At 47.8% G+C, this 12,123-nt stretch overlaps 1 protein-coding gene across 10 annotated transcripts in view; it reads right to left on the bottom strand.

Annotated features, from left to right (window-relative positions):
* Positions 1–12,123, bottom strand: part of setd5 (SET domain containing 5) — a 42,388-nt gene that overhangs the window by 7,676 nt on the left and 22,589 nt on the right. Inside the window, exons 2-22 of one of the 10 annotated variants that reach the window (XM_015052419.1) lie at positions 10,149–11,299; positions 8,862–8,964; positions 8,540–8,670; positions 8,199–8,428; positions 8,035–8,093; positions 7,434–7,621; positions 6,906–6,944; positions 6,515–6,805; positions 6,264–6,412; positions 6,069–6,186; positions 5,865–5,974; positions 5,541–5,790; positions 5,374–5,445; positions 4,867–5,013; positions 4,392–4,772; positions 4,023–4,283; positions 3,530–3,647; positions 3,215–3,432; positions 2,855–2,911; positions 2,255–2,728; positions 1,852–1,944 (exon numbers count right to left, since the gene is read on the bottom strand). In XM_015052419.1, coding sequence (XP_014907905.1) covers positions 1,852–1,944; positions 2,255–2,728; positions 2,855–2,911; positions 3,215–3,432; positions 3,530–3,647; positions 4,023–4,283; positions 4,392–4,772; positions 4,867–5,013; positions 5,374–5,445; positions 5,541–5,790; positions 5,865–5,974; positions 6,069–6,186; positions 6,264–6,412; positions 6,515–6,805; positions 6,906–6,944; positions 7,434–7,621; positions 8,035–8,093; positions 8,199–8,356 — 3,183 coding nt within the window. In that variant the 5' untranslated portion in view covers positions 8,357–8,428; positions 8,540–8,670; positions 8,862–8,964; positions 10,149–11,299. Of the gene's footprint in view, positions 1–1,851; positions 1,945–2,254; positions 2,729–2,854; positions 2,912–3,214; positions 3,433–3,529; positions 3,648–4,022; positions 4,284–4,391; positions 4,773–4,866; positions 5,014–5,373; positions 5,446–5,540; positions 5,791–5,864; positions 5,975–6,068; positions 6,187–6,263; positions 6,413–6,514; positions 6,806–6,905; positions 6,945–7,433; positions 7,622–8,034; positions 8,094–8,198; positions 8,459–8,539; positions 8,671–8,861; positions 9,477–10,148; positions 11,300–12,123 lie in introns of those variants that run through there. The other 9 variants (XM_015052413.1, XM_015052414.1, XM_015052417.1 and 6 more) reach the window with 9 other exon arrangements.

Here is a 12,123-nt window from a genome sequence, read left to right as displayed (position 1 = left end):
TGGCTTGTTGCTGAAAAAAAGAGGAACTCTCTTCCCGTCTGTCTGTTAAACGGATTTAAATGCTTCCCACGGCATGATGCTAGCACCGCCATGTCTCACATTGGGAAGTTTTAGTATGGGTAGTGTGGAGCTAGTTCTAAGTTATGCAACCTTTTGTTTGCATTTTGACCGTCTTCTGCGCGTTGTTCTGCGTGTTGGCTGCGAGGCCTGTGGATCTCTGCAGCTCATCCAGAGATGTGGGCCTCTTGGCTGCTGCTCTGATTAATGTTCTCCTGTCAGTCCAGGTGGATGTCCACGTCTGTTCTCTCTCCATGTCCAGATGATGAATGATCAGAGCACTAGGATGTTGAAGAACCACCTAATCCTGCTTTAAACTTAACCCCTGACCTGCTGCTGGGTTCTTTGGTCTCCACTGTAATGGTTGTTGTCTAAAGAACCTCTGAGGCCTTTATAAAACACAGTATTTTCTACTTGGATGGAACCTGTTTACAACTTGGGTGACTTCTCATGGACTTTATTTAGAGGCAACAGAGTAAATGGGGCAGAATATATACAAATATATATAGAAATTAGGACAGTCAATGTTAACGGATGCAATTAATCGGAACATTTTAATGCTTTAATATTACATAACGCAGATTATTCAGACTGCCTATTTTGACCTAAACGCCTCGAGTGGTTACCTAGTTCACAGCATCGTGCGGGAGTGACGAGCGACTGCCGCCTCATCGCACACGGTCCATAGGAAGTAAATGAAGAGGGAGCTTTCTAAATTAATGTATAAAATAGAACGACTTCATTTAAACCTTCCTGAATATAAAAACATGGAAAACTGCCATTTTGCTCGGTTTGAGACAATAAAACTTTTTTTTTTTTTGACAACGTGCATACAGTGGCAGTTTTTGATGTGGAATTTATGGGCAGTTGCCCAGGGCGGTATCAGAAAGGAGTGAGGCGTCCAAAAACTAGAAAAGAAAAGACATCTTATCTGTCAGTTGTCCCCTGAACAAGTTGTGTGTAGTGCTGTTGAGTACCGGGAGACTACATTACCCGTCTACTGCTACTGCAAAAAAGAAAAATATCCTGCATATTTATATTTCAAGCCTGCAAAATTAGAAAAATTAGTCCGATTACATTTTTTTTTTAAATCGATCACAAATATAAATGCAACACAATTTTGTTGAATTGAAGAATCTTTTTCTTCCCACTCAACACTGGCTGTAGTCTGTCTCATAAAATCCCAATAAAACACACATTGAAGTTTCTGGTTTTAAACTGATAAAAACATGAGACAATCTGGTTGGTATTGATTATAATCTTTGAAGGTTACAGCTGGTGATACAAAATGACTTGCTGCAGAAAGAATTTTGGAAGAAAATGATCTACTGAGGTAAAACGTGACCTCCTGAATATTTAGCCATCTGTGACTGAACTACGTCGTCGGCTCAAGATTGTTCCTGGTTGGTTTGATTTCAACCAGAGATGATTTGAGCCGAGTGGTAGCGTCACTGGCAGGGCTCGTGCCGCGTGCCCACTCCGCCACAGCGGAGTAGCTATGGCTGTTATGGAGCAAGCACACACCGGCCTCACTCTGACACCATTCTGACAATCCATGAACCATTGGCCTGGTGGCAATGGATGAACCTCTCCACATGTAGATGGGTTGGACAGAGATGGATTGAGAACTCTGAAGTTGTTGGGAAGCTGGAGGCTCATAGCTGAATGTTTGGAAGAGGGGCGGGGCGAAGCGGTCAGAGCATGGGGGGGTGCTGTATGCAGATGCAAAAAAAAACCAAAAAACAATATTTACATGCACACTTCTAAAGATGTAGTTGTAGGGAGCATATTCACCATATTATGTACTGGCTTGTTTTCACTTCTTACAGCTATAGGCTGGTATTCTGCCTGTCCTGTCAGCAGACTAATGGTATGCTGGTTGGCCCTCTGCCTTGGAAGAAAAGCGGAAGAGAGACTTGGCAAAGAGTGTCAAGGAGCATCGGGGTGAGGGGTGACTGAGGAGGAAGAGGAGAAGGAGGAGGAAGAGGAGGAGGAGGAAGGAAGGGCAGATCTAAAGAGATTCAGATACACACATGTAACTAGAAAAGGTTCCGTCTAAACGGACAGAAGTTCCTTCAGCAAGAAAAAGCCACTTAAACTGGTGAGCCTGGTGGGAACAGCTCATGACGTCTAAAACATTTAACAACAAAAGCTCAAAACATCTGCAGCTCCCATCACTGAGGTGTGGAGGACTTGCCTTCTTTTTCTGTGGGGGGTTGCTGGTGTGAGGCGAAGTGCTCCTGTCTGGGTAGGCCGCTCCGTAATGGCTCTCCCCAAAAGGAGACAGCGAGCCGGAGCCCACGTCTCCGACCAGGCCCTGTCCACTGAGCGAACTGTGGAAGGAATCTGCGGGAGAGAAAGCTCCGTCCACCTGGGAATGGTGGCGCTCCGAGCTCAGGGGATTCCCCAGGTTTGCGTTGAGGGGGGAGCAGGTGTAAATGAGGTTGAACTCTGTCCTGAAGGCCTTCTCCCTACTTTTGGAGTCCGAGGAAGAGCATGATGGCAGGTTCAGGGAGACGCCGCCCGCGGATGACTGGCCTTGGGAGTCTTGGCCTGAAGCGGCCCCAGGAAAGTCATCAGAGGTCACGGCCCTGGGGCTCTCCAGGCTGGACGGGAGGGACAGGTCCAGAAACGGAGGTCGAGAAGCGTCAAAGTCGACCTGAAGAGACGGCTGAGGATGAGACGAGGCGTAGGGGAGACGAAGAGAAGATGAAGAGGAGACATAGAGGAGAACGGTGATTAAAAGATGAAGAACTGAATCAGCTGTTTTGTTTGGCGTAAAGAAATGTGAACATACTTCTGGAGAGATGGACTCTGGGCGGTGTACAGGCGATGCCTCAGAGGACGATATGTCCTACAGTCAAAGAGAAAGGCTACATTAAAACAGGATCCAACAAAACTCTTCAGCATTCCTGCTCATTCTGGATGAGATGTTAATTTAATGTAAGCACAACACACTGATCTGCATCCCAAGGACACCCAGTGATGCATTGACAAATCCTCCTAGTAAAAACTGTTACTGCAGATTTATATGGCTCTAGTTTGTATGAAGTTACTGTAACCGTCACAGGAGAGACACAAAGAGGCTCAGATGAATTGTTCGCTACAAGATGGCCGACGAGCCTTGGAAGACGCTCCGGGCTGTTGGGACTCTTACTTCAAACTGAAGCGGTGTGTTGCAGCGGCTTGTGGGTTGCGAGGGCATCGGGGAGTAGACCAGGCCATTGGGCAGCACAGAGCCACACGGTGGGTGGAGCGAGTCTTCAGGAAGCGGCGGCGTGATCGGTGAAAGCGGGCGAAGCAGGTGGTCCGAGGACGCTGCCGTGGTCTCAGCTGCGTACTTGTGATGCCGCTTTTTAAACGGTGCACTGACATCTGATTTAAAGAAACAGGATGACATACACACACGGTTCATGTTCATAGCTCCAGAAGAAGAAGTGGGTGTGGGAGTCAAGAGGCGGCTGTGACCTACCACTGCAGAGCGGGTTGGGGGTGGAGCGGCTGCTGGTGCTCTGCTGGGAGGAGGTGGACTCCGTTCCGTCCTCCACGCTGTTGGAACAGCTTTCATCCTCCACCTGTTTGATCCATCTCTGCAAGGCGACAACACCGCGCACATGTCAACTTCTAGTTTTACAAATATGAAGCGGAACAGAGACTGATCCAGAGGGAATGGTGTGTGTGATGTGATCAGCTATGGATTTAAACAAAGGGGCGAGGAGAAGAAGGCCAGAGGCAGGTACATGAACTCAATACAGGCTAATGATCACTTTCTAAAGCCACTGTGATAAACTGGAAACATAAAAAAGGAAAAACAATGATTTTAGACATTTCAAATTTTCAAAGGTTCATCACCACACAACCAATTTCAGGCCCGATCTCTAGTTTCCAGCTGTAATAACTGAAGCTAAGCAGCCTGTAGGTGAGCTCCCTGCACTGCTAGCCGTATGTTTATAGGATTGTCTGACCTTTTTGTAGCAGCCATAGGTGCCGTCCATCTGCAGCGGGCGGGGTCGGCGCCTCTCGGGGGTGAACGGGGAGCCGAATCGGACGTAGTGTCTGGGGGCTGTGCAGATGAGTGATGAGTGGGACAGGCCCGGTAGCATGTTGAGAGTGGTGGCCAACACTGTGGGGTCTGTGGTTATCCGCAGGGGCCGCTCAACAGGCACCTCCTGCTGGAGCTTCTCCCCTCCAGGGACTTTGTCGTTCAACCACTCCGTGACGAGGTACTGATGAGAGACAAATGACTGCTTAGCTGATCAGGCAGGGAAGAACTCAAATGCTGTGACAGAGAGGTCTGAGTGGTTCTGATAAGCGTCATGCTAGCGTAGCCTCACCTTCTTTGTCTTGGGATAGCGCACACTGCCTTTGTGTATGCTGTTGGGTCCCTGGGCGTCTCCGTCCAGGAGATGAGCTCCCTGACCGCCGTCTCCATGGCCGTGTTCGGCCCCGTGTTGGCACTGAGACCCTTCATCGTGCAGAGCGGCCCCCTGGTCGGCCACCGCCTGCGCTGAGGACATCGCTGCTGCCGCAGCGGCCGCTGCCGCCTGCTGCTGAGCCAGGGCCTGGCGCTGGCGCCGAGCGCGCTGCGACGAGCTCGAGCGGTAGCGAGAAATCCGGCTCTTGGGCCGGGGCTTGGCGGGCCTGGTGGGTTTGGGAGGAGCGGGCGGGGCGGGGAGGGTGGCTGCTGGTGGCTTGTCCTCACCAGGAGGGTTCTCCTGTAAGGGATGGTGGAAAGACAACATGTTGAACCTGTCGCCATGACGATTGCGCCTGACAGGATTCAAACACAGGCTGCTTCTTTGGTCTCACCGTGAAGTAGGTGGTCCGGCGTGTGCTGACTCCCACTCCAGAGCTGTGCGGGACAGAAGGCATCTCCGGAGCGTTTCCAGTCCTGTCCTCATTGTCCCCCGCCTCGTCCTTCACTTCAGCTCCCGTCGCTCTTCGCCTGGTTGGAGCCTTCAGGCAGAGAGAAGCAGCATTCAGAATCAAGCAATCCAGCTTCTGGCCTGGCTAAGCGATGCTTGTTTAGGTAACAGTGACAGTAAAGATGGATTAAGCTAGTTTAATAGTTGACGCAGTGAACTGGGCGCAAGAGGTCCGCACCAATTACGTCGTTCCTTCAAATGCCCTTTGGCATCACGCCATTATTTCCAAATTATGATGCCTGCACCTCTAAATTTTGGTGACTTAAAAAAATAAATAAATAAATACATTGGGCCTCTAGGGGGCTGCTCCCATCACCGGGTTTAGAAGGTTTTCTGGGGGAAATATGCAGATGAAGCAGAAATGTTGGGAAAACAGATGAAAATCTCGTACTCTTTTACTACAGCCGATCCCATTTTCATCCACTTCTCCGTCTTCTGGTTTGACCTCAGTCAGCGTTTTCTCCTACGGCAACACATTAACACACATCAACACATTTACTCCCTGACACTTCAGCTTCACTTGGTGATCCAGACGAAGAGCCGGAGCTAAAAGCCCACCTCGGTGTCGCTGACTCCCTGCAGGTCTCTGCCCTCTGGCTGCTGGTCTGGGGTCAGCGTGCCGTTGCTGGCCAGGCAGCTCTCCAGCTCCTTCCTCTGGGCTTTCCTGCGCCGCGTCTCCGTGCCAACAGCAGGAGAGGGAAGGGCGAGAGCTGTAGGGTTCAGGAAGCTCTCCATGGGGCTCAGGTTGTGCTTCTGCACAGGGCAGTTCTGGTTGCCTTTATGGCAGGCGCAGTCCACCTTATAGTTACTGCAGGGTGATCAGGAGAGCGGGTTACAAACGCCCAGCCGCGACCGTGGCGACCGCCGACGAGCACGACTCACCAGCTGCTGAACTCGTAGTCAAAGCCAATGGTGACCTCGGCGTCCTTAGCGATCTGGCTGACGGCGTAGATGCACAGGTGGATCATCCCCTCGGCGATCATGTGTCGGACCTTGGAGGGAGAGGAAACCCATTCTTGCTTTTGAATAAAAGGTTTAATATATAAAAAAAACAAAAAACAAAACAAAACATGGGAAAAGGCTGACCTCAGCGTTCGGGGTGCAGGACCTCCTGATGAAGCGCGCGTCGTTTCCGAACGTCCTGGCGTCAACACACATCTCCACGTCGTTGAATTTGGAGTAGAACAAGACGAAGGGGTAAGGCCTGGAGGACGACAAGGGTCAGTGAGAGCAGAACGCGCCGCGGCGGAGAACGGCTGCGACCGGCTGGCGACGGCTCACTTTTTAAAGAAATGCCCGTTGACTTCAAACTGCTGCCGGAGCATGACCTTCCCCCGGTACTCGATGATGAGCGTGTCTGCCTCCAGGTTCCTGGCCGCGCGCAGGATCTTCCTGTGTTTCTGGACCCGGGTGACCCGCCCCAGCTGGAGCTGCAACACAAAATGGAGCAGAGCTGCAGCATTTTCGCCAAACTCTCGCGTGCCCCCATTCTTCCGTCCAGCAGGGGGCACGTGAGCGGGGCGTGAGCGGACCTGCATCTGGGAGCCCAGCACTGTGTTGTTGCAGGCCAGCTCCGTGCGGTTGATGGTGTCCAGGCCATTTACGCACGGCTGCGTCTGCGTGTCGGAGGGCGGCGTGGAGGCGCCGCTCTCGGCCTTGGAGACGGAGGCGCAGGCGGAGCGGTGCAGCTCCAGCAGCGTCTGGATGTCGGCGCTGTACTGGTTGGAGAGGGCCTCCTCATACTGGTCCGTCCACTGGCGGATGCGGCTCTCCCAGCCCTCGGCCGTGTTCTCGTCCAGCACGCTGGCCTCGGATGTGGAGTTCTGCGCGAGAGCAAACAGGAGAGGGGGGGGGGACGTGAGCAGGAGCTTCCAGCTGCGCAGGAGGGATAAGCGGGACGTGTGGGATGGATGCAACACTCACCTTCATCCTCATGGATTTCCTGGAACCCTGTCTGAAAGCCTGGAGACGAGAAGCCGAGGCGACAACAGTTAGAAACAGCAGAAACAAACCAGCTTCCAACGCTGCCCTGATGAAACCAGCTGACTAGATTTTATTTATGACTTCAAGCGATGGACCAACAGAGTCGTTAATTGCAAAAAAAAAATCAATAAAAGTCTGAAAAGGGTGGTGTGCCCTTGTTTTCAGTCCCCTATACCAGAGGTTCCTCAACTTTTCCAGACAATGCTACAAAATATACATGTATGTAGCCTTTATTTATTTATTTATTTATTGTCATGTTTTCATATTTTTTTGCTTTATTTGTATGATTTTGCTGTATTGTTTTACGTGATGTATTAAACACGATACATCATGTCTTTAATACTTCTTAGATATGCCGTCTAAAAAACAGCTGCTGTCCGGTGACGGAATGCGGGCAGGAGGATCCGCTGTGACCTCGTCTCGATCTCGTTGCTGCTGCAGCTCTCACACACACCCACACACACACACCTTGACTTTCTTTGGCTTGGGCGTTCCGCGGCCTCGCTCAGTGCTTTTCTTCCTTTTCTTGGATTTGCTCCTCTTGACCCGGTTGACGGTCAGTTTGATGCTGGTGGGGGTGTGCTGGGTGGCCGTGTAGGAGACGGTGGAGGGAGAAACCTCTTCATCACCACTTTCTGTCGCACTGCTCTCTCCAGCTGAAAAAAAAAAAATTACTTTTTTTTGCACACGTTTGAAAATGTTTTGAATACCGCCAACAATAAAACTTTATTTGAAGGGATGTGAATAAGACTGACATGACAGCTGTCATAAACATGAAGGAGTCTTCATGAAGGTTTGATTGTTTTCATCATGTCTCATTCAGTAAATAATGACACTTTTAATGCAACTTTGCTTCAAAAGTGTCGTCATTCAAAGAAAAATCCAAAGTTGACCCTTTTAATGCAACTTTACTTACCAAATGACACTTCTTGACAACAATAATAAACATTCATCAACATCCCTTCATGTTTATAACAGTGTTATGTCACATTCCTGTCAGGGTGATGTCAGTCTTATGCACACCCCTTTACATAAAGGGTTGTTACCAGGGCGACCACTCGAAGTGTACCTGAAACATTCTCTTGCTTTCTGTGGGCGCCCTCTACTCCTTTCCTCCTGTCCAGCTCCCTGCAAAGACAGTGGGTCAGCACGGGGCGAAAGCTTTTTGGGCAAAACGTGCGGCTGTGTCTGGGCCTGAGCCGGCTGGTTCCGGCAGCCAGACTGGGCGCTAACCTGCAGGTGCATTTGAGGTGCACGCCGTCTGGCGTGGGGCTGCAGCGGCACCAGCTGCTCACGGCCGCGTCCTCCTCAGAGGAGCTGTCGCTGTCGGCGGAGTGCTCGGCCTGGGGTTCGTGGTAATGGGAGCTGCGGACCATGCCGTTGAGGTCCATGCGGGGAATGATGGTTTGGGAAAGCGGAGAGGCGGGTGGGGTAGGGGGAGGGGGCGCGCCATAGTTGTGATCCTGACAACATACAACGGAAGACTGTTGCATCTTCAAACAACGGGGTGTTCAGGCAACAAAAAAAAAAAGGGAAACGGAAAATGGAGACAAATGAAAATGAGGGCAAAATACCAGGTATGTGAAACAGTAACAGCTGTTAATAACAGAAGCGGTCTGCGGGTTCGGCAGGCTAACAGCAGGAAGGACTATTTCACTTCGAGTTGATGCATTAGCGGCCTACAGTTTCACTCTGACAACAGCATCTTAACAGACCAAGTAAACGGGAAAAAAAGATTAGGAAAAAATAGAAAGGCTGAGACAGAATCCATTAGTTCTTATTTACAATCTAAAAACATCACAATCGCAGCCTTCTCATTAAGAAAGAGTAATACAATAAACTACAAGACGTGCTACAATCAAAGCTGTAGATGAGGAAGAAGCTGTCTGAACTCACAGCATATGGGAGTCCCCGATACCCATGATTCTGTGCACTACCACAGCTGTGGTTGTTGTAGTTCTTCTCATTCACTGCAGGGCTTGCTTCAACTGACTCAGGGCTGAAAACACAAACAAACTTCATCAGGTAAAACAAGTCAACGCGCGCACACACACACACACACACACACACACACACACACACACACACACACAATCTAACATGGAATTTCATGGCTGGCTTTCCCACAGCTGATTAGTGGTGGGCCGTCGCCACTAGATGGCACCAGAGCTCCTCTTCACTCCGACTCTGCAGCAAGTCTACATGTTGAAGGAAACCAGATGAAAGAGTGTTGCATCAAATCCCAGCAGAGAGGAGATAAGTCGCCATGGTAACCAGAGATAAGGAGGGGGCTGAGCCCAGGCCGGAACCAGTCTGGAACTGGGTCAAGAACTGGTCAGAACCGGGTCAGGAACCAGGCTAAAACCAGCCTGGCACCAGTCTGTTAATAGAACTCACTCTATTCACTGTCCATTAAGAATTGGCAAAAATAAGTGAACATTTTCTTATTAGGATTTTGATTTATTCCAGAACCAAACATGGAGACGCAGCTTTCAGCTTCTAGGCACCACAAATCTGGAACAAACTTCCAGAAAACTGCAAAGCAGCTGAAACACTGAGTTCCTTTAAATTAAGGCCAAAATTTGTCTAGAGTTGCTTTTGAACCATAATAAATGGAACACTGACCATCATATTTGATTTGTATCGACGGTCTTTATGATGCTACTGGTTTCTCAATCGGTGACCGTATCTATGTTTTAATGGTGTTAAATAAAAAATAAAAAAATAAAAAGTTATTTTTCTTATTTTGTGTGTTATTTGCATCAATAAATGTCAGTCAGTCAGATTCTAATTAAATCCAGTTACAGTGTGCGGCTTAGTCAAAGAAATGTTTTCAGTATGCGGTTCCTGAAGAAGCTTGCTTCAATCAGGAAGGTTTTTCAAGAGAAGAGTGGTGATGTGAATGCTGTGCCATGCATTCATAATCATAAATTTATCCAGAGAAGTAGTTAATAAACAGGTTTCATCATGATTTTTACCATTACCACAATAGTACCGCAAAACGTTGGAATAAAATATTTCAAATGAGGCTTCTATTCTAATCTATGATGTTGGTTTATCACACTTCAGTGTTTCAGAAAGTCAATTTAAGTATTTGTCAAAAATAACACAAGTAAACAAAGAAAAATGCAGTTTTTAAATGAAGATGTTTGTTATTAAGGGAGATAAATAATCCATACCTACCTAGGCCCTGTGTGAGGAAGTGATCGCCGTCCCGGTTATTCTAGAGACAAAAGGTTTGGATTTGGCCATCAAACCTGACGGCACCGAACACACGCCCTACTGGACTCTGCTAGCTTCCACCCTCTTCAGTGTGAACGCCAGCACTGAGTAAAGGAGCCTCAACAAACATCAGTGAGGTGTTTAAAGATGAGGTCAGACTAAGAACACAGGCGTAGGCCTAATTTTAGGAGAACAATCTTTTCTGACATGTTGAGAAATGTCTGTAGTTCTTTTTTGTCTTTGTAAAAGACAACCAGCCGTTTCTCCCTGTGGCGCTGGATTTGTGCATTTATTTGATTCTAGCTTCTCTGATCGGCTTGCATCCAGATATGCAATCGAACCGTACCAGAGTTCACTTCAGCTGAGCCGAGACCGAGGTCTTTAGGCAGATTACAGTTCACGTTTTTGGTTTTATTAGAGTCCGATTCCACATTTACACTTCCCTAAATGAACCGGACCTTCCAGACAAATAAACTATAGTGTTTGATTACAGTGGACTGAACAGGGAATGAACCGTAAAATGTCGAACGTTGTCATTTTTTACTTGTTTTTCAATTAGTAGTGAAAGGCTTTTCTTCAAGCACACTCTCCTCCAATTGGAATTAATTAATGACATTATCACCAGGAAGGCTAGGCATGTTTATGGAACATTTCTTGTTCCATTAACAACACAAAATAACAAAGGTCCAGCTTCCACAGTCAGCACAAAACACATATGAGAGATACTAATGAAAGCGCTTTGACTGGAAAGGAGTTATTATATAAATGTTGTCCATTTACCAGTGAAAAAAATTTTAAAGAGTAACAGACATCAGCCAGTTCCAGTCAGCTGGCATTGACTTACTCTGATCCAGCAGCCATATCTGAGTAAGACGTTTCAGGTGTGGTGACTCCCAGAGTGATTACTATGCTCATGACGTCCAGCACAACGACGCGTGGAAGTGGGGGGACGAGGGGGAAGGAGGGGGCGAGAGGGGGAAGTGGGGAGACAGGATGGGATGGGGGGAAAGGAGGATGAGAAGAGGATTCACAAGGTCCAACTTATAGCAACGGACCACTCCAGAAGGGGGGCGCCGTCGAGCCGCAGCCCACGGCTCACGGTCATGGGGGACCTGAGGATGGAGGGCACAAACGTTTGTTAAAGATTAGCAAACTCAAAATGGCTTCTGGTTCCTGCTGTATGTCTGTGATTATGTCAACAACCAGCTGTGGTTGACATAATCACAGCCACCTATGCATTTCATAGTCTCTTTTCCTGTGAATTAAATGCCTCTATAGTTCATGTTGGGTGTGGTGCTGACCAAATCTTGATTTTTTTATTAAATCTTTTTTTTTTTTACCTTTCACAAAGACATTCAGTGTGCTGCTGTGGCTACCCGTTCTTTATATCGATTAAAACTGTCATCCCAGCCACGGTTACGACACTAAAAGGCATGTGAATGTATTAGATATTCTTCAAAATAGGAGACGAGGTTGGATATAGAACTGACTATGAACAGATGAGGTTTAAAATTTCTAAGGAGGAGTCTACAGCAATTCAGACTTCCAGACATTATGACCATCAAAACCTCAATATTGAAAAAATAGAGTCCTTGTTACCAAAGAAACTAAACCAGATCTAAAAAACTGGATATATTTCAATATGTTAAAAATAAGGCCTACACAGTATTTATTTATTAAACCTGTTGCTGTTAGCCAAAATGCTAGCATCAGCATGTAAACTAACATCAGCATGTTAAGCATTGACAAACAGCGTCTTAGCAGATGTCAGCATGTTAAATTATAAAAATTGTTTTACCATAATAAACAGGTTAACAAAAGTTAAAATGCTATTATTGGACAACAAGCAAAGTTTAAAAGAAATATCTTAAGCTACTAGCAGTGTTGTGGTACTCGAAGTTGGTCTTGGTCTTAAGGCCGGTCTTAAGACCATTTT

This window comes from Poecilia latipinna, unplaced genomic scaffold (assembly GCF_001443285.1).
Source record: "Poecilia latipinna isolate Pla-1442-1.1 unplaced genomic scaffold, P_latipinna-1.0 Scaffold1109, whole genome shotgun sequence".
NCBI classification, from domain to species: Eukaryota; Metazoa; Chordata; class Actinopteri; order Cyprinodontiformes; family Poeciliidae; genus Poecilia; species Poecilia latipinna.
This window is presented reverse-complemented; position numbering and strand designations above follow the sequence as displayed.